At 38.3% G+C, this 27,735-nt stretch overlaps 1 protein-coding gene across 1 annotated transcript; it reads right to left on the bottom strand.

The window, feature by feature from the left end:
* Positions 1 to 568: 568 nt before the first annotated feature.
* Positions 569 to 27,735, bottom strand: ddr2b (discoidin domain receptor tyrosine kinase 2b; the record flags this gene model as incomplete). Its single annotated transcript, XM_079819019.1, has 16 exons — positions 569 to 994; positions 2,861 to 3,010; positions 3,391 to 3,625; positions 9,623 to 9,820; positions 9,959 to 10,080; positions 10,157 to 10,374; positions 12,724 to 12,925; positions 13,059 to 13,195; positions 13,588 to 13,641; positions 13,810 to 14,050; positions 14,902 to 15,085; positions 15,172 to 15,274; positions 15,484 to 15,631; positions 22,276 to 22,507; positions 22,612 to 22,714; positions 27,666 to 27,735. 16 exons carry the CDS (start codon positions 27,733 to 27,735, stop codon positions 848 to 850), a joined length of 2,544 nt encoding a protein of 847 aa, XP_079675145.1. The 3' UTR covers positions 569 to 847.

Here is a 27,735-nt window from a genome sequence, read left to right as displayed (position 1 = left end):
TGTGAATTATAGAAATGCGAAATCAAGGGCAGGTTATTCTTAACAAAAGGTCAGTAGGTAAAGCGTTTCTCATCGGATAAAAGTGCATCTGAATTCTTGTCACGTGTGAACCAGCTTGTTTATCATTAATAGTTCGTTACAGCGCTAGGCTGAGTGACATGTTTCTCAACCGACTCCCGAGTCCAAGGCTCAATCTACAAAGCAGCACTGTCTTGTTATATTACTGTGCTGTCCTCTCACATTTTACAATATCAGTTTTGGCCATTAAATTGAACTATTTATGTATGTATGTATGTATGCATTCATTGTTTATGTTGCTAAAATCTGAGAAACAATTAAATATTGATAAAAGGATCAGCTCTGAAAAAAAGCTGGTCAGTATTTTCCTTAACCTGAGATGTTACTATTCACATGATTATATACACATTTCCAACATTTTTCCAACATACTTTATGATATTTCCCAGATCCCGAACATTGAAAATATCAACAGAAAGAAAGCATAAATATTTCATAAGGAAATAAAATTTTTGTTTTTCCCAAATTAAGAATAATTCCTTTCCAAATAAGTCAGCAAATATGTATATTTAATAAACAATTGCAAAAGTAGTGAAAAAGCACCAAATAACATTTTAAAATAATTACAAAACATTATTCCCATTACATTTTCGAAACATATAACATTTAATATGTATACAAATGTATGTATGATTTTCTTATTATACATATATACTGAAATAAGAAAAATGTTGCTATTACATTTAGCTGGACTTCTCTCATCTCTTGAAATTGTTCTTAAGAGCTACAAAAAAAACCTAGGAGGGTTGAATGTGTGGGGAAAAGTTGCTCTATACATCAATATGGTAGTCATGTTGTTCCATTAGTGTGCTGTGGATCTCCAGGAACGTGGGCCTTTCTTTGGCATTTCTCCTCCAGCAGTTGAGCATGAGGCTGTACACTGAATCAGGACAGCAGGCCGGCTTTGGCAGATAGACCTGAGGGGTTAAAAAAAATAGCTCAGCACTGACACCTTTTGTTTTTTCCAAGTTATTACATGGATTTTTCCTGACTCATCTTGCAGTGGCAGCTATTTTTAGGTGTTGGAGGGGAAAAAATTCACAGATATTTATGGAGCACCGCACATGACATGTGGGGAAAAAATATGTATTTCGTGACCACAAACAATTTGTTTCCACGACTTACTAATTCTTTCCCTCATTTTAAGTAAATCGTGCTCACTGCTCACAAAATATTTTGTTCCCTTATTTTACTAAATCGTGGCCACATTGTAATAATTTGCTTCCTTGTTTTCAATTTCAATCAGTTTAACATGGCAACAATTTACTAAAGCGAGGGAACAAATTAACAAGTCGTGGGAACAAATCTGTGGCCACGATAAGTCTATATATTGTTTGTTTGCATGTCATGTGGGTGATTCTATAATTGCAGTGTACATTTGGTGTCCATATGTATTATTTTAAATAAATTAAATAATTTGTTATTCATTGTCATGGATCACAGGATGTTACAGGCCATAACAATATAATATTTTCTGTAAAAAGTGTCTTAGCTGAAAATCATGATTTCTTGATGAATAATGAATCATGTATCATCGTGTAATCAAAATATTTTATTTGACTTTTCTTTTGGTAATATTTCATTTATTTTATTTACAATAGCCCTTAACAGTAATTTTCCTAATTCTAAAACATTAAATTGTTTTAAAATAACTTTGTTTAAATAACTTGTTTTAAAATAAAAAATGTGTATCCATAAATAATGTGTCAATTCTGTTCCCGTATATACGTATCTCCCACAATGTCACTTTCCCCTCACTGATAAGATCTAAAGCACTGAAAGGTTTGTGTGCTCTCTCTGAGAAAATATATTAATCTAAAAAGTTCTTACACCAAGAGTTATTTTGTGAAACGTCACAATTGTTACCACAGTATCAAAAGGAAAACAGAATTTATCACTGATCACACAGTGGGTTGTTTAAAAGTCTTATCATGATTTCATTAGTGCCATTTGCTCTTGTGTGTTAGTGTTAATGCTAGCAAGTGGAGTTTTTGGCTAAACAAATTTATATGGTCAATTCTGTTACTGTCAACAGAACTGTGACAATTGTTACTGTAACAATGTTGTGTGTAACAGAATTGGCAGTGTTGACAAACTATAAAGAAATAAATCAATAAGTAAAACAATAAATAAGTTAAAAAAAGGAAGTAACTTGTGTTTGGCAAGCACTGAATTATTAAAATGAAAAATGTTTTCAATAAGATACTGGAAAGAAATTATGTTAGTGAACAGTTGTTTTCCTTAACTTTTTGAAATGCAAAATGTATCTCCAATTATAGAATCACTCATGTGCGGGGCTCATAACTTATTCAGTAAGCTTTTAAAAATAAGCTTACCACCATGCAGAAATTTTTTTTTTTAACCAGGGGCCAATTTTCTACTTATATTTAAATATAGGAATAATAAAATACCAAAAATAATAATAGAATAATACAAATGAATAATAAAATACAATAATAAATGAATTAATTAACTAATTTATTTATTAATTAATGTGCAAATAAAAATATTTAGTCAATAAACTAGTACATTAACATTAAAATATAATATTAATTAACAGAAATATAATACATATTTATAAATGTGGGAAATTACAAATTTATTAAGCATTACACAAGGGAATATTGTTATCAAATAAGTTCATTTTTGTATTACTGAGATTGTTTATTCTGTAGGTCTCTGATGGGTGATGTCTTAGATCTATAAAGGTTGAAACAGCTTTGCTGTACATGAAAATGGTTTATTCTTGCCATTATTATGACTGCATGCATTGCAAGTCTCACCTGTTTGTTTTGGTCTCTAAAAAACTCGCCCTTGTTTTCAATCACCTGTTCGTCAGTAAATTGGGCATACGGCTGCTCTTTGCACAGGGTTAGAATCTCCCACAGGGTCACCCCGAATGCCCACACGTCACTGGCCATGGTGAATTTACCCTGTAGAAACACACATGGTCAAACCGACAGATGTGAGTTTAAAAGGATAATTCACCCAAAAATGAAAATTTTGTCATCACTTACTCACCTTCAAGTTGTTCCAAACCTGTATGAGTTTCTTTCTTCTGTTGAACATAAAAGACGATATTTTGAAGAATTTTGGTAACCCAGCAGTTGACGGTAGCCACTGACTTCCATAGTAGGAAAAAAAATACTGTAAATGGCTACCGTCAACTGTCTGGTTACCAAAATTCTTTAAAATATCGTCTTTTGTGTTCAACAGAAGAAAGAAACTCAGGTTTGGAACAACTTGAAGGTTTTCCAGTTTTGGGTGAAATATCCCTTTATTGGCACTGTATATTTGACTCCATCAGGCTTACCAGTAGGATGCTCTCCCAGGACATCCAGCGGATGGGGAGCACAGCTCTTCCCTGTATGCGGTAGTAATCTCCACGATACAGGTTTCGGCTCATGCCAAAGTCAGCGATCTTTATGGTGTTATTTGTGCCCACTAAACAGTTGCGTGTAGCGAGATCACGATGAACAAAATTCAGGGATGACAGATACTTCATTCCAGAGGAAATCTGAGAGGCCATGTTGATCAATATTCTGTAGCTACAGAGAGAAAAAAGACATTTTCAGTATTTTATGCAAAAAAATCCATCTATTTATGAACCAAAACACCTTGGTTACGACTGTAACCTTGGTTCCCTGAAGAGGGAACAAGACGCTGCGGGAACGCTCTGTGTGATTGCGTCGTGAAGCATGTGTGAAATCAGTCTAATGGAGTGACAGGATGTCAGAGGTGGGTGACGTCCCGTATAAAGCATGCCCAAACCATAGACAGTAAAAGAAATGGACACAGCGACTCCATAAAGTGAAGTCAATTAGAAGCACTCACTTCCTGATGGCTGAGTGTACTGCGCAGCCTCAGACTGAGCTTGATGACGTAGATGTGACGTGAGCAACCTGTCTGACAGTTGTAAGTCTCCTAGTAGTTGTGCAAAGTGAAATCTGAATCACGTTGTTGAAATATTTTGTCCCGTTGCTTTTGGCTCTCTGTGGGCTTCTCCCCATGCTTCTCCCTTGACTTTATCGGACTTTATGCCTCCACTTATGCCTAGTAGACAGTAAAAGATTGCCAGCGAGCTTCTCCTCCTGTCTAAATGGTAATTTCTCTACTGCGCGACAGAGTGGAAGTATGCAGGAAGCATGCAGGAAGTATGGCAGGTTGATGCAGTGTCTCGTTCTCTCTCCAGGGAACCAAGGTTACGGTCGTAACCAAGGCGCTCCCTTTCAAGAGAACTTATGCTGTGGGAACGTCTATACCCATGGCACCGTAAAGACAAGTGTCTTTCTTGTGTGAAATCATGAACAAAGCACTAGGACAAGAGCACCTGGGAGCCCAGGTCCAGGTTGTAAAACCTCATGAATGTGTGTGGTGAGGACAATCCTGCCGCATCACAAACCTCTTGAAGTGATACACCTGACAGAAGGAGGCAGCCATACTCCTGGTTGAGTGAGCACAGACTGACACAGGGGAAGGTTGTCTGGCCGACTCATATGCAAGAGAGATAGCTTCAACTATCCACTTTCTCATCCTTGGCTTGTTTCGAAACAATTGAACAGCTGTTCTGACTTACGCCACAAGACAGCTCTGTGGACGTACGCATCTAAAGCCCAAACTGGACATAGCAGATTGGTCCGGATCTTGAAATGGAGGAGGACAGAAGGCCTGCAGCACAATAGATCTAGCCACATTGAGACCTTGGGAACGTAACCTGGTCTCAGGTGAAGAAATGCTTTCACCATTCCAGGTGCAAATTTCAAGCACGAAGGGGCAACTGACAGAGCTTGCAAATATCCTATCATTTTCAGAGAAGTGATAGCTAAGAGGAACAACGCTTTGAGAGTCAAACACTTGACTGGAAAATTTTCATTAGGCTCAAAGGGAGCCGGGGACAGGCCTTGGAGAACCACAGCCAGATCAAAAAGCTGGCACTCTAGTGCGTAATGCAGGCCTCAGCCTCAATGTGCGCAGAGGAAACGTGTTACAAAGGGGTCTCTCCCTAAAGACATTCCACCCAATGGAATGTGGTAAGCAGCTATGACTACCATATAAACCTTTAAAGTGGACGGGGATAACCCTGCAGTGAATCACTCTTGCAGGAACTCCAGCACTGTACCATCAGGGCAGTTAACTGGGTACAGTTGACGACCACTGCACCAAGAAGGGAAAATTATCCACTTCAGGGCATACGGTTTCCTCTTGGAGGGAGCTCTGGATTGAAGAATGATCTCAACAACCTCAGTTGAGAAACCAGAGCCTATGAGCTGGCCCCCTTCAGAGGCCAAGCCCACAATTTCCACAGTTCTGGGTGGGGGTGAAATATTGAGCCCCCTGTCTGTGACAGAAGATCCCTCCTGACCAAAATCTCCCATCTCCCAAGAGCCGTCAAGGAGAGACACTAATTCCGAGAACCATACTCTGCCCAGATTCAGATTCAGAGCGCTCTGGCTCTCATTTGGGCCAGAACGACATCTCAATGCCAAAATCGCCAGCTGATGCGTCTGAGCCAGAATCAACCAATCGTCGATGTAGTTCATAATGCGAATGCCCTGAAGTTGAAGTGGCACCAGAGCTGCATCCACGTATTTGGTGAAAGTGAGGATTGATAAAGCTAGACAGAAAGGAAGAACCCAATATTGGTACTATTCGCCCCCAAAAGCGAACTTCGGGAACTTCCTGTGTTGTGTAGGATATATGGAAGTATGCATCCTTGAGATCTATCGTGACAAACCAGTCCTTGGATCTGATCTGTGGCACGATTGATTTATCTCAAGGTTAACATTTTGAACTTGAGCTGCATGATTGACTGGTTCAGATGACACATATCCAAAATGGGACGCAACCCCCCATCCTTCTTTGGAATGATAAAATTCTGGCTGTAGAAACCGGTTTCTCAGTCAGGGGAGGTACATGTTCTCCCCCTTCCCCGATAAAGGTTTTCCATTTCCATTTCCATTTCCAAATCCATTTGCAATCCCCATGAATTGGAACGCGAGCCTGAGTTCCCTCAGCAAAAAGCGCCAGGCAGGAGCTGACTGTGCATGCTCCACTCCACTCCGCTCCCAAACAAACAACTCACAAATCATGTGTATCCCCACCCGTAATGTAGCGTGGGGAGCGATGAACACACAATCTCAACTGTTGTTTGTATATGTGTATATCACTGATAGACAAACAACACCAAATAAGACGATGATTTCACAGAGCATGCACGCTTACTGAAGACACAGCAGTTAGCGGTACACTGTTTGAGCATGCTTTATAGCTTTCTGGTTCATGGCGTCACCCGAACATGCATTTAATCATCTCTGTGTAGTGTGGGGCCTGTGTTGTTTAAGGCATTGTTCAAAAACAGATTCAGTATTCCTCAAAATGAATACAATTTGTCAAACGTAAACCCAGAATATTGCACAAACCTGCAATAGTTAAATAATACAAATATATTTAATGTATTTAATCTCACTTTATTAAGCAATGTCTTCTGACCTTCAATGATCCAATTCAACCATACTAAGTAAGCAAAAATTACTTTCCTATTATAGCAAATTTTGCTTTTGTTTTTTATGGCGAAAGTAAGTAATGTAAAAACCCCCAAAATATATTATACTGACCTACATTAAGTAATGTTTTTTTTTGTCTACAGAAAATATATTGATTATGGTCTTGAAAACATCTTTTATATTTGTACTTATATTTGTAACTTTGTATGAATATTTTAGTCTTTGCAAAAATAAATGTTTTAATGAATATTAAATAAAAATTTAAGGTTTTAAAAAAAAACATAGATATTGTTTTAAATACTACTACTACTACTACTACTACTACTACTACTAATACTAATAATTTGGCTGTAACAAATTAGAGGTTTTTTTTGTTACTTGGTCCAAAGAATCATTTTTGGTAACACTTTCTATTAAGCCCATGCTTATAGTTAATTATAGCCCCATAAATATATATATATATATTTCTCATTAAGACCTATACTGCATTATAAGAACAGTTATAGTTACATTTATAATTTTTGTAATAATTACTTTTAAGTCATGCATTTGCTTTTTCAATGCGCATTATCATAATCCATTATACACTGATTTATGAGTATTAAATTAAATTAACAACACCATACATAAAAAAACTTAAAATGTATTATGAGCACATCTTCCTGATTTATTAAAATTTGCTTTAGGAAAATTATATCCTACGTTTTCACTTTACTTAAAAGCCATCAAATTTATAGAGGTTAGTAACTGTATTATTACTCACAATAAGTACAACACGGCTATTAATAATAATATAATCACTTATTTGTCAGAAATCTGAAGTACTAAAAAAGTCATTATTACTATAATATAATAACATTATAGCAATGCAGGCTGCATCTTTATAAATTCATTCATAGAACCATAGAACTGACTAATTAATACACTGAAAAAAAATCAGGTCTCCAATTGAAAATTTTCTAGTGACCGATCACATCTAAATTTTTTAGTTGGCCAAACTGAATTTCTTCAATCTTAATTGAATTAAATTGCATAAATTCACAGAAATTCCATTTGGCCAACTGAAAAATTTAGATATGATCGGTCACTAGAAAATTTTAAATTGGAGACCTGATTTTTTTTTACAGTGTACTTATAAATCAGTGTATAATGGATTATGAGCATGCACATTAAAAAAAGTAAATGCATGATTTATAAGTAATTATAAAAAATAATATAAATGTAACTATAACTGTTCTTATAATGCAGCGTAGGACTTAATGAGTCTGCATAAGTATATTTATAGAATAGTAATACTTTTAAATAGGTATTGTGGTCAGAACTATTGGCACCCCTGGTAAATATGATCAAAGATGGCTGTTAAAATAAATGTGCATTGTTTATCCTTTTGATCAATCATTAAAAAAAATTGCAAAAATCTAACCTTTCACAAAATAGAAAGTGGCTGTAGGAAAATAGCTAAAGTATTGAAAACTCCCATTTCCCGGGCCCTATGCATAGGCAGTCCTGATGGGCCCCCATGTTCTATGTTAAAATATATTCCAGACTTTTCAAGGGCCCTCTCCCCTTGGGGCTCTGGTAATCAGTACTGGTTTTAACCCCAGTCCGACGCCTCTGGTCTTGGGGTCAGAAAGCCTAAATTTTTTTTTTTAAATAAAACAAACCCTACATCACCACATGTTGTTTGGGAGGGTTTCAAGAAAAATCTTCCTTGCTCATCCAGAAACAAACTCCAGCATATTCCTCCAGCATATTCAGTTGTCAGATACGACTGGAAATTCAAAAGGGACCTGGTTCTGTGGTCAGATGAAACTAAAAATAAAATTAAGAGCTTTTTGACAGAAAACCCACCAGATGGGTTTGGTGAAAACAGGGATAAAATGTACCCCATGCCCATGGTTAAAAATCCAGCTGGATCTTTAATGTTGTGGGCCTATTGTTTTGCTGGAGGTCCTGGACAACTTGTTCAGATACATGGTATCATGGATTCTAGCAAATACCAACAGATAAAAAATCTAAACCTGATGGCCTCTGCTAGAAATCTTATAATGGGCCGTGGTTGAATCTTCCATCAGGACAACTAACCAAAATCAACACACAAATGTGTCACTGAGCACAAAATGAAGCTTCTGCCATGACCATCCCAGTCCCCTGACCTGAACCCTATAGAAAATGAGTGGGGTAAACTGAAGAGAAGAAGCACCAACATCTGAAGGATCTGGAGGGATTCTGTATGGAGGAATGGTCTCTGATCTCTTGTCAGGTGTTCTCCAAACTCATCAGACATTATAGAAGAAGACTCAGAGCTGTTATCTTGGGAAAAGGAGGTTCCAAAAAGTATTTAATAAAAGGGTGCCAATAATTATCGCCAACATGTTTTGGTGAAAAGCATTTGGCCCCACTTTAAATGAGGTAACTATATATTAACTACTATGTACTTACATCAAAAAATAAGTACATCAAAAAATAAGTACAATGTACTTGGGCTCATATTGTATTGCAACACACGTTTGCTGATATTGAGGTGGGATACGGATAAAGTTAGGACAGGTGTGGGGGTATGGGTAAGTTTAAGGGTAAGGATAGGTGTAAGGGATGTGTCAACGGTGTAGTTATAAATGTAATTACAGAAATTAATTACAGATGTAATTACATGCAGGTAATTTAAAAAATGTAAGTACAATGTAAAACATGTACAGTATGTACACAATAAGGGCATTGTATCAAATGATTAATTAAAATGTTAGTACATAGTAGTTAAGGCCACCTAATATAAAGTGGGTCCAAGCATTTATTTCATAATGTGATTTACCCCCCACTTTCAATTCTTTTACTTCAATGAAAGGTTAGATTTTTTTGAATTTTTTTAATAAAAGATAAAAATAATAAACAATGTAGGTTTATTTGTACAGCCATCTTTAATCATATTTACCAGGGGTGCTGGTATCATTTTCTGACCACAACTGTATAAATGGGGCTATAATTCATTATAAGCATGGGCTTCATAGAAAATGTTTCCTCTTTTTTTTTAGTCTGTTATACCTGATGGTAGCCGAGTCACCAGCCTGAACTCCTTCATCCTGCAACTCATGACGGGACAGGAACTGATTGAGGTCTCCATTCTCCATGTACTCCGTGATCATGCACAGCGGATCGCTCTCAACGCACACCGCCAACAGGCGAATGATGTTCGGGTCTCTCAATCGTGAGATGATCCTGATCTCTTTCAAGAAGTCGTTCCTGAAAATGTAGATTTCCTTGAGGAAAGTTTAAACTGTCCTAAAATGGCTGGACAGCATCTGTAAAGCAAAAAGCAGTGCTTCTCAGCAACAACAGGCACGTAACATCGATTGCGGGACACCTGCACCTGTGTGTTACCTTGCGTTTTTATTTGCGTCCTCTCTAAGAGTCTTGACTGCTACAAGCATGGGCTCATCACTGATGTCATCACAATAGTCCTTCATGAATTCCTGCATTCCCTCAGCTTCACACAGATGAACCTGCGGTAGGTATGAACACATATAACAAATAACTTGACCACGAATAGCATTTTGGCGAAGAGAACTGTTCGCCAACCTCTCCAAATTGTCCTTCTCCAAGTTTCTCTTTAAAAGTCAGTCTCTCCCTTGGAAACTCCTCCAGAGCACCATCCCTTCCTGGAGATAAGGGCATGTTGACCACAGTGACACGGTAACTGTAGGCTTCCTGCTGGCTCACGATGTCTGCCTCTGCGTAGTGTGGGACCTCATCTGTAGGGTGGGCCGTAGAGGGTTCGGAAGGGGCATCGATCATTGCTGTAACACAACCATACACTGTAAAAAACTTTTAAAAAATAAGGCAACCTATAGTATCACATTCAACAAAGTTAACTCAACTAATTCACTCCAGTTTAAAATCAACTTAAATACTTTTGTTCATCTAATGAGTAACAGGTAATCTTTTGAACTGAAAACATCTTGTCACGACAACTAAAAAGACAAATTGAGCCAACTTGAAAAAATAAGGCAACCTATTGCATTCAACATTTTAAACTAATTCACTCCATTTAAAGTCAACTTCAAAACTTTTGTTCATCTAATGAGTACCAGGTAATCTTTTGAACTTAAAACTTCTTGTCAAGGCTGTATAAATTAGGTCAGCCGGAACCGGGAACACTTCCCACAACACCTGTACTCGTTCCATCATAAGAAGAATGGCATCTACGCTAATATTAATCTCTCTGTTTATCCAGAGGTATATTGTAGTCTGCCGGATCTAGATCAGATGGAGGACCTGCGCTAGACACGACCACAACGCAGACCTGAAGTGGAGGTCCGACAGTAAGGCTGAATTGGTGGTCCGATATCTAGAAATCTGATCTTACTATCTAGGCTTTTGTTTACAGTTTGTTCCCCCCCACTTTGAAAATGTCTCCTGCACCCCTGGGTGTCATTGATGTCCAGCCTCACATGATACGTTGAAAAAAGCCATATTTGAATTGAGAGATTTTCAGTGAATAACACTTTAAATTTCGGGCTGTTCATCAAAGCAATTTTATATCTCTTTAGAGCACTTGGAATAAAGCACAAGTTAGTTGAATACTTTTATGGTGATTTCTAGTGTTTTTTGTCCAGACAAGGCCACACTGAACTGTCATTGTATGGAAAACAGCTGTGTGAAGATTATGAAGAAATTGTGAAGAAATGTTTTAATATTAACCATAACTAACATTACTTTTCCTTGCAGGCCTAACATTTGAGAACAATGTGCTCTTGCTCAAAAGTTTCAAACCCCCTTGCAGAATCTGCAAAAATGTTAATGATTTTAACCAAATATTAGGGATCATACAAAATGCATGTCATTTTTTATTTAGTACTGTCCTGAATAAGATATTTTACATAAAACATGTTTACATCCACAAGACAAAACAATTGCAGATTTTATCAAATTGACCCCTTTCAAAAGTTTATGTACCCTTGATTCTTAATACTGTTTGGCGTTACATGGATGATACACTGCATGTTTTTTTTGTTTGTTGTTGTTTGTTTGGGTTTTGTTTTGTGATGGTTGTTCTTGAGTCCCTTGTTTGTCCTGAGCAGTTAAACTGCCCAATGTTCTTCAGAAAAATCCTAAATCCTACATTAAAAAAGGTTCAAACATTCACTGATGCTCTAGAAGGAAACACAATGCAAAAACTTTTGATTAAAAAAAAATTTTTTGTTTAAATATCTTTTTCTTTTCTTTTTTTTCATTTAGTACTTCCCTTCGGAAGCAACAGAAGATACGTATGTATTCCGGTAGACACATTAAGTACAATTTACCTTAAAATTCACTAAGTTTTCACCCCCGCTCCCCGGCTCTTAATGCATCGTGTTTCCTTCTGGTGCATCAGTGAATGTTTGGACCTTTTTTAATAGTTGTGTTTGAGTCCCTCAATTGTCCTGTGTGAAAAATCTCAAAATCATACAGTCACTGCTGGAAAGGGTTCAAATATGCAAAAGATGCTGGAAAACTGAATAATTTTTTTTGAAGAACGTTTGGCAGTTTAACTGCTCAGGACAAACAATGAACTCAGAAACAACCATCACAAAACAAAAGAAAACAGCCATGGATCATCCAGGCTCAGCTATTTTTGTGTCTTGTGAACCATATGTAAACATCTTGTATGTAAAATATCTTATTCAGGACAGTACTAAATAAAAAAACAACATGCATTTTGTGTGATCCCTCTTATTTTCTTAAAATCATTAACATTTTTGCAGATTCTGCAAGGGGGTTTGAAACTTTTGAGCAAAAACTATATTTTTTATATAGTTTGGTGTGTCAAAATTGTGGAAATTTAAAACTGGCTAGACAAGTAATCTTAATATATAGCCCCGTGACATATTGAGTAATCTAACTAATGACCCCATGATTTTTATGATTTTGATATTTCATTGATTTTGGCTCATTGACTTCAACTGTATGGAGAAAAAAATTTCTCAAAATAGTGTCTTTTGTGTTCCACAGAAGAAAGAAAATCTTGCAGGTTTGGCGTGACATGAGGGTGAGTAAATGATGACAGTATTTTCCTTTTTGGCGGAACTTTAACTACATACACATAATGAGCTAGAATGAATAGGAAAAAAAAATTCAAGAATCTTTAATGTGACACTGACACTAACCAAGGTTTTCCGTAGCCTGGAACTCTGGTAGTTTCCGTAAAAGTTGTGATGGCTCCTGATAGTCAGATCCCATGGGGAAAATCCTTTCATATGTGGAACTGGATTCAGCATCACTTGACAGAGAGGAGTGACGGTTGGCGAATGCCTCTCTCTGAACAGAAAGACGCACAGTCAGCTCATCGTCAAGCATGCGCCGAGAGGCCTGTAAGTGTTACATACATGTTATTGAAAAAGATCACCAATAGTCATGTTATGCTCAGGAAATGCACAGCAGGCTACAAACCTTATAAAAGGTTTATAAAGTAGAGGTTAACGTTTGAAGTTGATAATCTTACCTTCTCAATCATCTTCTGCCAGACCTGCCGCCATAGTATGATAATAATGATGGCCAACAGAATGACAATAATGGCCACCAAACAGCCTATTAGGATTCTTGTGCTGCTGTCATCAGTTTTGTGAGTGGGATCATCCCCTGCAGAATATTTAGCATGGAAAAGATGATACAAATGAGTTTTGTGCAAATTGACAACCTTTCATACAGCTTTATTGAGTGTCTCAATGATTCTATAAAAAAGTTCTGTTATGATTTCTCCCATTCATATACAGTGTATCAGACCCATCATAATTATTTTAAAACATTTTTATTTTGCTAAACCTCTGCTTGATCTTTTAGTGTATAAAAATGTATTTCATTTAAATGTATGTGGCCATTGCATGAAGTAATGAACGCCAGGGGGCGCTGTTGCCTGCAACTTCATACTGTACTGTACAACTGCCAAATGGCACCATGCAAGAGCAGATGATTATTCACAAAGAATTATGAATGGTATGTAAAATAATTATACCATTTACCTGGATAAATACCTGGGGTTTGGTTACGTTTACGAGGAACAAGAGAGGTGTTGTACATCGCTGTATCTGAAAGGTGAATTTGGGTGAAAGGCATTTTAAACTGTAGCAGTAGGCCTACTTTATTTTTAGTAGGCTTTTAATGTGCTAAAATGAATAATGAAAAAGTGAACAGATAAGAAAAGGAGAGCTAGAGATGAAAGAAAGAAAATTCAGTGTGATTAAACCCTCTATTACCTGACTGGAAAGCAATTTCACTGAACATCATCCAGATGCCATTGAATACAAAACGGCACCTAATTGCGCTGGCCATGCGGTTGCCAAGGGCAACCGTGACAAACCGAGCACTTGGACTGATGTTGTCCGCTTTCTGCTTGAACAACACAGGATTGGGCTCCCAGTCTGAATCCGAACGGAAGTAACACATGGCCTGACGGAATATTTTTACTCCCCATGTGTACATGTTGTTACAGTGGACCTATTTAAACAGAAGAATATCCATTCAATACAAAATAGTAATAATGATACATACTTAACAGTCCTTATTAAGAAAACGTATGATTTATATTGAAACGTATTATTATGAAATAATATACTTTCTAATATTTGCATGATTGCTATTGTCTTCGAAATATGGTTAAAATCTAGGATACTGTTAAATGTACGACAAGCATTAATTGTAAATTAAAATATACTTTAATGTCATATAGGCTATGGAGAATAAGTGAGCAACTAAACAACACACATAATTAGGAACCATGGAAACATAATTAGTAAGCAAATTCAAACTTCAAAAAGTTTTTAAAAAAAGAAGCAAAATAACATTCAAGAGTGAACAGAAGCAACGTGACGAAACTTGTATGACATGTATTTAACTATATTTGCAATTACATATTTATAAGGATTAAGTTGCAATTTAGTTTATTTAAAATATATTTACTTTAAATGTAATATCAAATTACACAATACAGTTAAAATTATAATAAAGTACTTTACATGTGCTTTAGTATGTTAGTCAAAAGCTCAAAATATGTGTACGAATGTTTAAAAACAGAGAAATAAGTCATTTTAACTAGGACACGGAACATGTCCGTGCATTGCCAATTAATGACATCATACCCATGTCACCCTTGATTTCCGTTTTATTTAGTAGAAACCATGGAAACATCAAAGACGCTTTGATATATTATGTGTTTTACTAGACAGGTGAGCAACTGTTTGGATACATTCATCGTCAGAATATATATAAACACATTTTGTGCCTTTAAGAACACTACTTTTTCACAAGGGACATATAGATGCAGATTTATTCCAGTAGATCAGACAAACCTTCATTGATGTGAAATTTCTGACCCGGTCAAACTCAAATGTCATCTCCACTGAGCCACTAGGGAAACTAGCATTGGTCCAGCCCACATAGTCATAGCCTGGCCAGGCACCATACACCTGACTTTTAGTGAAGTCATCTAAACCCCAGCTTCCATCAGTGAGCTGTCCAAGGCCTTCTGTCATGCTGAAAGAAAAAGAAAACTTGTTGTTTAATTTGTGTGAATGAAGTGGTGATATTTGCTTTAGTGTTTAGTGCGTTGGATCTTCTACCTGTAACTAATGGCGCCGTCATACACAGTGTCATTTAAATAGATTTGTTGGCCTTTGAAATTCATCTGTTGGCCAGAAGGGGCGCTGTAGGACACCAGACCATCTGCAGCAGAGAGTCAATTTTTAACTATTCCTTAAATAGGCTGAATCAATCCCATAATGGAACACATTCTACACAAGAATGTGAATGCAAATGCTTGTAGCTTTTTTAATGCATTTTTGCGATTAGACATTTTAGTGGTTTGTTAATGCCACAGCCTGCATTTGAGTACTTGTACAAAGAATGTTTCTGAAAGAAAGAACATAGTTTACCAAGCCATTCACAGCCGTAGAGCTCCACCCTCATACACACAATCATAGAGGGGTCAGTCACAGGCATGAAACGCACAAAACGAGCAATAATGGGAGGCTCCAGGTCCTTAAGCACAACATCATAGGCGTTACTGTTCCCTTCGATTATCTAAATAATGATGAAAACACAAAGACCATGAAATTACATTTCACAATAAGCATTATTCTTTAAGGCTTCAAGTGATGGTTCACCCAAAAATAAATGTTCTGTCATCATTTACTCACTTATTCCAAACCTATGGAGCCTCTAAAGAGACATGGATATAAGGAACACAATTGTATTTAAACACTTTTGCATTTTTCTTCCTACCTCGTATTATTTCCATCAAAAATGTTTTACAAGCGTATGCTAATTTTCTCAGCACAATGCAAAAGTTTTGTGAGAGAAGGCAAAAGCATTGAAATATAATTTTTCCTTCCATCTCATTTCCCCCATGTCCCTTTAGGGGCTCAGTATAAACCTGTCTACCTTTTCTTTCCATACAATGAAAGTTATGAGTGTGATGAAATGATGACAGAATTAAAATTAACGTGCATGTACTATCCCTTTAACTTCTCAACTAATCACATCAAAGATCAGTTATTAAGCCTCTTGGCATGTATTGAGCCTCCATAATAAAGAAACCACAATTAGATCCTGTCACATGTAGTCACACACAAACGAGTCAAAGATAAACAAAGAGTCTTTTAATGAACAAGGAGAGTCACAAGTACACACCAACATAAAACAATTCTGGACAATGAAACACAGGAAACTAAGGGCTTAAATAGACACCCAGGGGATGACTGTCATGGATTGGTGTACAGTCATGGGTGAATAGAGTGTATAAAGGTCCTTTCACACTGGACGCGATTTTGACGCGCAAATAATTTGCGCAATGGTTTTTTATTTTTGATCAGCTGTTTGTGTAATGAGTGCTTCCACACTGAACGCACATGTGCTGCGGCGAAAAAACTTTTTTTTTTTGCAGTACATTTTTTTCGCTTCGATGTCGATATTTTTTAACTGTCACAACGACAGAAAAGGTTTCAACCAATCACATACAAGGAAACAAAGGTGACAAAATGTCCAGTCCAACATTAACGTTTGCCAGGTATCGCATTTCTCACGAGATTACAGCTCCTGTGGAGTACATGCAAGTCACTGTATATGCTAAAGACAACGATAACATAACCTTTTTGTAAAAAAAAAATTCTAAACCCAATTGTGTCCGCAACTATAGAAATTGAATGTGTTTCGTCAGTACGACTGTGGCACTTAAATGTTTACATTCATTGTGACTCAACTGGAAACATAGCTGGAAACATAGCTGCTCTGGATCAATCGGTTCCCTGAAGTTTGTGGTTTGTCTCATCAAATGCGGTGCTACTGTTTGGATGAGCTCCTCAAATTGTCCCACGGACATTCGAAAGTAAGTGCAGAACCGGCCATGATAAAGTTTTAGCTCCTGTAAAAGATTAGCTTACTCCCCTTCAGACTCTCTGTTCTTTAAGACTGGGTGCACCCAAAACCTTCTTTTCGGTCTTTTAAAGAAAATGAAAAGCTCATCTTCACTGGATGATGAAGGGTCCATGTTGGCGTGAATGTTTTGGAATGTTGGAGCTCTGAAACGTCACAGACGTCGCAAATTCGTGTCGCGGCTGATGTGAATGGTTTTGACGTGAACTATTCACTTTTTCTGAGGGCCAGGACTGAGGAGTGATGGAATCCCAACCTGTCTGACTGTGGCAGATCTGCTAAAAAGTCCTTGATCTGTGGAATTCAGACACCATTCTTCTAAGGAGGATGGTATTAAATGCAGAGCTAAAATCCACGAACAGCATTCTCGCATATGAGCTGGATTTATCCAGATGTGTTAACACAGTGTGAAGGGCTGTGTTGTTGGCATCTCCTGTTGACCTGTTGGCTCTATATGTGATTCGGTGCTGGTCCAAACTGTGTGGGAGCGAGCGCTTAATGTGCTTTAACACCAGCCATTCAAAGCACTTCATGACAGTGGAGGTAAGCGCTACCAGTCTGTTGTCATTGAGGCTGCTGACAGATGGGTTCTTAGGAATGGGCACAATGGTGGAAGATTTCATTTAGGAACAGTACAGGTGGACAGAGAAAGGGTGAAGATGGAAAAATAACCTCAGTCAGCTGGTCTGCACAGTCCCTCCTCTCCCGGAATACCGTTCAGGACCATCAGGTTCCCTGGCGTTCACACCACGGAGCACTCTCCTGACCCCATCCGTACTCACAGTGAGTGCCAAGTTGTCCATAACTGTTATTGGTGTGGGCCCAGCCTCTACTTCAGTCACCTCCATATGTGCAAAGAAATGATTAAGCTCCACAGCCAGATTACTACTGGTGCGGATGTCCAGATCTTTGGAGCCCTTAAAGTTTGTGAGGTGCTGGATGCCAGATGCGCCTCACTGAAATGCCCCTCTATCTCTCTCCTGTAAGCTGCTTTTCCCTCTGTAATGCCTCTTTTTAAGTTGGATCTGGCAAAACTGTATAAATCCAAGTTACTGGACCTAAATGCAGTGTCACTGTCCTTCAGCATCTGCCTGACACCCCTGGTCATCCATGGTTTGTTGTTTTGATAATATTTGATCTGTTTCTCAACAGTGACATTATCAATGTAAGTCCCCAGCAATAATAAAGATTCCATCGGGGTGCACAGACTGCAATTTATTGATGGTAATTTGCAAGATGTTTAATGCTGTATTAGTGTTAGCACTGGGTGGAATGTACACGAGCTGTGTCTTTCAGTCACTGTAGCATTTTTACACCACCTGTTTAGATGCACAATCCCCCTCAGACTCACTGTTCCTATCAGCCCGGAGCACTGTGTGGCCTGTTAGTATGATAGCTTTGTAACAAAGTTTGTGTGTGTATAAGGAAGAAGACAGGGAGGTCGGCTGGCTTGGGACTCAGAACAGGTATTTATTATTCTTAACTCAGGTCACAAAACAAATGTGCACATCGCACCACTTCAAATAAACTCAGTCTCTGTATCATCGGTTTAGCTTTGGCAGTTCCTCTCTGCACGTCCGTCTCTTGGCCTGTTCGAGTCCCAATGCGTCTCCAGCTTCTCTCTCTCCAGTCCTCATTTCCTGAATGGCTTAAAACCTCGTTTAAAGTCTTTCCATGCCAATCACTGAAACAAGAGACAGGTGTTTCTCATTTGGCCTTGATTCACTTACGTGCCGCTCGTCCTCTGACTCTCTCTCCCATCACAGACTTCGTTAAACCACACCCCCCCACAAGCTTCATCCGAGTGCAGCCACATCTCTGTTATTACCATAATCGAGCAGTTCAGCACTGTTTTCGCCAGCTCATCCATCTTTTTGCAGAGCGATCTGGCATTAGTCAGGAAGATGCTGGGTAGCGCTGGCCTGTGTGGATATTTCCTTAACCGGGTTTAACGCCCGCTCTGCAGTCACGCTTCTGCCGTCGATCCCTGTGCCTCCTTCTGCATCTTCCGCCTGGTATAGTGATCCACGGACACCCCGCTGGTTGAACGATCTCAGGCGGGAGGTACTCGCTATAAAAGTTCTTGGTGAAATGCAATTCACCACACAACATCCCAATCCTTAGTAAATCTTGCCGTTTGTAACAAACAGGACAGACATAAGAAACAACCACTCGGAGAGCAAAGCTGCTGCAAACGTGTGCGCCGCCATTTTGTTTGTCCATCTACTAATCGGGATGAAACAGAACAGGGATGAAACAGAACAGGTGTGTGGGATTAAATAACAAACGAGGATTTAAACTAGGAAATAAGGCAAATAGTAACAGATCGATCAGAGTGAAAATGGAACTATAACAGGACAGAACATAGAACATAGGCCTAACCGTTACAGTTCCAAATGAATTGGCAAATTACAGACCTATTGCAAATTAAATATTTCAGATGAAATCTCTAAATTATCCAAGTTGACAGAGTGTGTTAAAGATACACTATATTGCCAAAAGTATTGGGACACCCCTCCAAATCATTGAATTCAGGTGTTCCAATCACTTCCATGGCCAAAGGTGTATAAAATCAAGCACCTAGGAATGGCTCTCAGGACCTGAATTCAAGCGTGGTACCGTGATACGTTGCCACCTGTGCAATAAGTCCATTCATGACAATTTCCTCACTTATTATAACAAAGTGGAAGCAATTGGGAACAACAGAAACTCAGCCACGAAGTGGTAGGCCAAGTAAATTCACAGAGCGGGGTCAGCACATGTTGAGGCGCAGCACAGAGTCAATAGCTACAGACCTCCAAACTTCGTCTGGCTTTCGGATTAGCTCAAGAACATTGTGTAGAGAGCTTCATGGAATAGGTTCCCATGGCCGAGCAGCTGCATCCAAGCCTTAAACCACCAAGTGCAGTGCAAAGCATCACCGGAGCAGTGGAGACGTGTTCTCTGGAGTGACGAATCACGCTTCTCTGTCTGGCTGGGTTTGATGGTTGCCAGGAGAATGGTACTTGCCTGACTGTGCCAAGTGTAAAGTTTGGTGGAGGTTTTTTTTTCAGGGGTTGGACTTGGCCCCTTAGTTCCAGTGAAAGGAACTCTTAATGCTTCAGCATACCAAGACATTTTGGACAATTTCATGCTCCCAACTTTGTGGGAACAGTTTGGGGATGGCCCCTTCCTGTTCCAACATGACTTCGCACCAGTGCACAAAACAAGGTCCATAAAGACATGGATGACAAGCTTTGACCTCAACCCGATAGAACACCTTTGGGATGAATTAGAGCAGAGACTGCGAGCCAGGCCTTCTCGTCCAACATCAGTGCCTGACCTCACAAATGCACTTCTAGAAGAATGGTCAAAAATTCCCATAAACACACTCCTAAACCTTGTGGAAAGCCTTCCCAGAAGAGTTGAAGCTGTTATAGCTGCAAAGGGTGGGCCAACTCCATATTAAACCCTATAGATTAAGAATGGGATGTCATTAAAGTTCATGTGCATGTAAAGGCAGGCGCCCCAAAACTTTTGGCAATATAGTGTATAAAATATTGGATAACCAGTCATTTTCTGAATTAAATTCTGATAAGACTGAGGTATTACTACTTATTGGACAAAAAACGTACATAATCTCTCAGAATACAATTTGCATATAGAAGGATCTATTGTTACTTCATCCCTTTACAGTTAAAGACCTGGGTGTTATATTAGACAGCAACTTGTCTTTTTAGAAAATCATATTTCATGTTACAAAAACAGCCTACTTCCACCTTAGAAACTTTGCTAAGCTATGGAACATGTTATCTGTTTCTGATGCAGAAAAGTTAGTTCATGCATTCATGACCTCTGGACTGGATTACTGTAATGCATTACTAGCTGGCTGTCCTGCATCCTCAATAAACAAGCTACAGTTAGTCCAAAATGCAGCTATAGAGTTCTTACCACGTCAAGAAAATATGATCATATAACACCAATTTTATCATCTCTACACTGGTAACCTATTAAGTTCTGTATCAATTACAAAGTATTGCTACTGACCAATAACTGACTCTTTAAAGGGGTCATCGGATGCCCATTTTCCACTAGTTGGTATGATTCTTTAGGGTCTTCATGTAAAGTCTGTAACATTGGTTAAAATTCCTCAATGTTTGTGTAAAACAACATTTTTATCTCCTCAAAAACACCTCTGTTCACAGCGACCCATTTCGGTGCATGTCTCTTTACATGATAATGAGCTACTGTTCACCCCACCCCTCTCTTCCGTGGGGCATGTAGACATGTGAAGTGCTGCCTTGGCAGAAAGTCTACAACCGGTTGAGGGCGAAAATATGCTAATAATAATGCTAATATGGGACAGTCCGTCAGTGGTTGTGGGCGGAGCAGGAGCAATATGACATCATATTGCTCAGAAAATTAAAACGGCTTGATTATTGAGAGTTTTTAGGCTTTTTGAGGATTAAAAAAAGGAGTGAATGGATTTTTATCATTGTAGGGTGGTTGTGTCCACACACTGCAAAGACACATTTATATGCAAACACCATATAAAAGTGAATTTTGCATCCGATGACCCCTTTAAGGTCATAAGTCCACAAAAGGAGGAAGAGCGTTTTCACATTTGGCTCCTAAACTCTGGAATGGCCTTCCTGATAATGTCCGGGGCTCAGACACACAGTCTCCCAGTTTAAGATTAAAGACACATCTCTTTAGCCTAGCATTCACACTATACATCTCATAACTTTGTACTCCAGTTATATCAGATGAAATGCACATGATTATCTTTTGCTTGAAATGTTATGAACAGCAGCTACGCTAATTATTTTCCATTTGCTTTTCTATCCATCCCGAGGTAGATTATGCCAGCTCCAGCTTGGATTCAGCCTCTTACGAAGATTTCAGATGACCCAACACCTTTGAAGAGATGACACCAACCCCTGCCACAACTTCAGATAATGTAAACGCTGAATCAACAAGCACCACTTCCAAATGTTGCATATACTGTATGAATCATTATGATCACAACTTGTAATAACTGCTATAATGAGATTATTGTTTCTGCCTAAATTAATATTATAATGATGTTATTTAACTGCATGATTTGTATTATCTTAGAACTGTACATTTCTGACATGAGGACATTACTTGGACACAGTCACCTCTTACTCTAAATTGTAATGTAGACACATGCATTTTCTGTAAAGCTGCTTTGAAACGATATGTATTTGTGAAAAGCACTATGCAAATAATGTGAATTGAATTGAAAGATCTCAGTCTCAATAGAATTGATAAAAATAACACTGCCACTTCACCTGTCGACCTTGACGGTCGCGCCAGGAGACCCAGCGGGTGCCGTCCCGGCTGTATTTAATCTTGTATCGCTGGGCAAACTCATTGCCCACTCCGTCTGCGTGCCGTCCCTGCGTGCCAACAAGAGTAAGAAAATGGAGAGTACGAAGGTCAATCTGCAGGAATTCCTTTAGACGGTCTGGTTCAGCCATGACGTCTGGACACCATGCCCCATCTCCATCATCAAAATCCAATCTGGAATAGAAAGGGATACAGCTGAAAAGGAACGCCTAGGAAAGGATTATTTCTATTAGTGTTTCTGATCAGTTTTCAGTGTGTGATCAGATTGTTGGGTGTACCTGCCATATCGAGCTGCAGTGGACTCTGACCATTGGCTGGAAGCAGAAATATCTTCATCCTGAATTTGGCCTCCAGTCATCCCCAGTGGGTACCTACATACAGCTATCAAAGGATAACATTTAAGATGGTTAAATGGAACATATTGGCGACATGTTCCAGCATTTCAGCGATATTTTATTATCATTGATATACACATTTTTGTTAATAGTTTATAATTAATGTTTTTTTTTATATTATATATTTTCACTAGACTGGGTAATGCCGGCGACTTGATTTCACCTGGCAGCTCAGTCTGGAAACCTGTAAATTAATTTCTACTGCTTCTGTTACACTTTTGCGGCAACCAATCACAGACTGGCTTATCCACCTGGCATGCTATTGGCAGGTTTAACACGATGACGGATAGAGAAGCGATGGATCGATGCTCGTTTATCCCGCCTCTTGTGCAGTAGAAAATACATAGTAGACTCCCCAGACCAATGTTCAATCTTAAATTGAGCTTGGTCTGGTGATAGCCAGACAATATTTTCATTTTAGTTTTAGTAAAAAAATGTTTTATTATGTTTTGTCATTTTTGTTGGTTCCAGTTTTTTTTAATGTCTGTATAATCTTTATTTATTTATTAGATTTAGTTTCATTATTTTTGGACTTCAAGTTAAACTAAAGGGATAGTGTCACGATCAGGGATGGAAATTAAATTTTTTGTCCACCGGCCACTGTGGCTGGTGGATTTCAAAATCTACCAGCCACTCAATGTTTTTACCAGCCATTTCTTGTTTTTAACCGACAATGTGTAACTGCATGTGAAAATTAATACTACAAGCTCTACAATACTTCAGCAGTTTATTTAATCTCAAGTCTCAATGAAATACTGGCATTTTCTCTTTCTCTCTTATACACACACAAACCATGAACTGATATTAATTTCATTAAATGAGTAGGGCAGATTAATGGATGTGGCATTTAGATGATTCGTGGTCTTTTATGGCTTCCAGTTTTAGGTTTTTAGTCCCAACAATGAAACTATTAGTTTTGGCATCTTCTGAAGCGTGTTGACGACATACTAGGGTTGCCACCTTCAGTGTGGCAAAATAAGGGACACCCATTCACGACAATGTAACATTTTTATATTATTTTACATTTGATTATTTAATTTATTTCTAAAGCCTATTTGGTGCACTTTAAAGGGATAGTTCACCCAAAACTAAAACATTCTGTCATCATTTACTCTCCCTCATGATGTTCCAAACCTGTATGAGTTTCTTTGTTCTGCTGAACACAAAAGAAGATATTTTGCTGAAAGTTTGTACCCAGGCTGCTTTGGGGGCACCAATGACTTCCATAGTAGGAATGAATCTTCCAATGTGTTCAACATAACAAAGAAATGTGTACATGTTTGGAACAACTTGAGGGTGAGTAAATGATGACAGAATTTTCATTTTTGGGTGAACTGTCCCTTTAAGCAGTCATTCTGAACCACTAATCACTTTTTTGACAATTCTGAAATTCAAAATTGTTAAATTTTGTATTAATTTACTTAAATTTTGACTGTTATTATGTAATTATTTGTCCAATTTTTATCTAAATATTATTTTAATAAAGGGCAAACTTTATATGGCAGGATTATTTATTATGTATGATTAAAATTATACATTAATAATAACATTAATTAGGCTATAATCTATTAATTAACCTGTCTAAAAATATATAATAATTCTGTCTGCCAAGCTCTGATAATGTATGGAATATTATATAAATATATTATCCATTTAAAAAAACAATAGACCTATACCTTGTAACAAGTACAATTCGGTGCTGCTCCTTTAAGGGGGAAGGCACTTATTTTACTCACTCGCTGAGTGGGCAGTCCTTAGATGGAGCACGAGCTGTGAGCTGCATTTATGCTTTATATATTTCTGTTGCTCTTTATCGTTTATTTTTCCATTCAATAACGCTGTTGTCAGTGAAGTGTTGCAAACTAACGTTACCCCATTAGTGCATGGGAATGGCGCTAATAATAAACCCCATGTGAAACGTCAGATAGCCTGCCTACGTGAGTTTTGCTTGCACTTGGCTGAAGCCATTCGGTCCAGCTATCCGGTCTCTCTCTGTGTCACTGCTGCTGCTTTAAGTCAGTCAGTCTGAGCAACTGAAATGCTTCTCATAAAGTGTGCAGTTCGCCTGAGGTTCATCACGAGTTACTGGACAGACCCATTGATACCTTTTTTTTCTATTCAGCTCTATATCTGGAGATCCTCTTGCGTTCAAACGGTGGATGCGACGCAAGCTCGATATGTCTTTAAAAAACTGCGCACGTTTCCAGCGCATGTTCTCGAGACTCCGCCGCTATGGCAATAAAGCCGCTTAACGCAACCACGCGCAAATTAACTTCTCTACTGCATATTGTGAATTTGATTTGTAACGGCACATTTCTTTTTGAAGGTGTGACTCCTCTAAAAGTGTCCGCCGTCCAGCTGAAACAGTCGGCTATGCTATTTTTATTTACCGGTGGCCGGTAGGTGAAGCGAATCTACCCGCCACAACACAAAATCACCCGCATTTGGCTGGTGGCGGGTGCTAATTTCCATCCCTGGTCACGATCACCAGTGAGAGTGCCCCTGATTACCACCTGAGGGCACTCCACCCCGGACTGTCACTCCATCAATGACTACATCCCCCATAATCCTTTGCCCGGACTCATCAGCACTCATTGTTTGCACCTCATTTACCTCATTACCTCAGCCTATATATATCATGTTCATTCTGTCATTCACTGCGAAGTCTTGTTTGTTGTAACACGGCATTTCTGAGCAATTTCCCTGGTTTCTTGTCTCTTAGTCTTGGATTACTTGCCTGTTCTGTGGATTACCCTTTTGCCTGTCTCTCCTGCCTTGTTTGCCTGTTTGGACTGCTTGCCTGTGTATGACCTTTTGCCTGTTTTTGACAACGATTGTGGATTACCCTTTAAAATAAAGCTGTGTTTGGATTCACAGCCTTTGTGTCTTAGAGCAGTTACGTTACAGATAGTTAACATAAAAATGTAAATTCTGTCATTAATTACTCACCCTTATGTCATTCCAACCCCTTAAGACTTTTGTTAATCTTCAAAACACAAATTAAGATCTTTTTAATGAAATCTGAGATATTTCTGTCCTTCCATTGACAGGCCAGGCAACTACCACTTTGACACTTCAAAGTTCATAAAGGGACTGTAAAACTAATCCATTTGGATTTTTAGGCGGGCTGGGTGGAAATTTAAGTCCTCCTAAAATGGGCCAGGTGAAGATGACACTTCTGTAATAGCACAGGCAGTTTTTCCTGAAAGAAACTTGACCTTTCTTGAAGGCGAAATGATCCTGGGTTCTTGGGTCAGCTGTAGTTTTTGGGACTGAACCCATAACATTTTTTTTTATATCTTAAAGTCTAAGGGGTGCAGGCGTGAGGCCATCTCACCAGACAAATAATTATTACACAGTAGGTGGCATTGTGCAGCAGGAGCTACTCCAAGGAGGTTGTGCGTATAGGTGGTCACACAACCTCTGCAATGCGAATCCACACCCTATAAGCAAATACCCAAAATACCAGTCAACCCCATCCATGAGGCCTCAGTAGAAAACAGAGAGACTTTTATGTTCAGGCCAGGACAAGCTCACCATGAACTGAAGGGCTTTCTCAGCTTTGAGTAGTTCTTTCTCTTTAAAAAAAAATGTAATTATATCGATGTTACAGTTGCTGCAAAGGAGGCCTAACTTAATCATATACATTATTATTTGTCACACTATTTGCCAGTAAACACATAACATTCCTCTAACGTTATGATTCCTGTTTTCTTTTCTTTTCTTTTCTTTTCTTTAGTTTCCACTTTTCTGTAACCATAAACTAATATTCTTAGAATGTGGGAACCAGAAATAGTTTGTAGGGAGAAAGTTTTTAGTTTTATATACAGTATACTGTATATAACAACACCACTGTAACTTAAGGCAGCACTTTATATGAGTGGTGCAATAATAGACTCCACTGTACAGGAGTGCAAATTGGAAAAAAATACTTCACATCCCTCTAAATTTGATTTGTAAGCCTTGGCATTTAAACGGACACAGGACCCCTAGCATACAGTAGCTTCCTCCCTCACCTACTTAACGTCAATGGCATGCCTGTTTTCATCTGTCGGCTCAAGAGCACACAATGATCATAAGTTTAACAGTAAAAGACTAAAAATGCCAAGTAAAAACCTGTTAGTTGGTCAATGGTAAGATCCCTTACAATATACGGTAAACGCTGTAGTCTAACGGGACATTTCAACAATTTTTGGAAGTAAAAAAAGTACAAGTCATCTTTTAATTTACAGTGAAAAGTTTTGTACATTAGGGTTTTATGTTATATATTATGTTGTTAAAGTCAGCATGAAATCTAAATGGACAATTCTTGTTTTTAACGGAATATTGCAGTATTTTTTAAATAGATTATTGTACGTGCACATCATTGTTTTTCTTTTATAATTCATGTGTCCTCGTAATCTTTAATCAAAGTAACGTCCCCTCCCTCTTGCAGCTCATCTCTTCTCTTCTCTGATGATGTTTACAGTCACTCACATGACATCACCGCAATAGCAAACCACAACCATCCAATCAATTCCCCATGGACAAAATCAAATCCCGCCCTACAAATTTACTTGTTCAAGAAGCCATTTCACTCAGATATACGTCACAATAGGAAAAAAAAGGCTATTGCAACTTTTGTTTCATGACAACTTTAAGGAATGTTTATTGTATTATTTTAATGTCATGTGTGCTACCACGATGTTGTGGTGTGCGTGTTTTGCATGTATGCACCTACTAGTATATATATATATATAAATACAGAATATATATATATTCTGTATTTTTTATGTTAAGGTTCTGACAACCACAACTGCCTTTTTTAAATGATTTTTCTGAGCTATTGTATTGATAAAATTCACAGCCCATACGATTTGCACAATATAATTGTATGAATTAAAAACTGTTCATCCCTTAATTTAGAAATTTTATTAATTATTCTACATTTCACTCACCAGGGTTGACCTGTGACTTCACGGCTCCAACCAGAAGAAGGACAGTAAGGCACTGTCTCATTTGGAACAT

Source organism: Gobio gobio (genome assembly GCF_949357685.1).
Source record: "Gobio gobio genome assembly, chromosome: 6".
Classification (NCBI taxonomy): domain Eukaryota; kingdom Metazoa; phylum Chordata; class Actinopteri; order Cypriniformes; family Gobionidae; genus Gobio; species Gobio gobio.
Note: the sequence above shows the minus strand (reverse complement) of the source record. Positions and strands in the feature narration are given on the sequence as shown.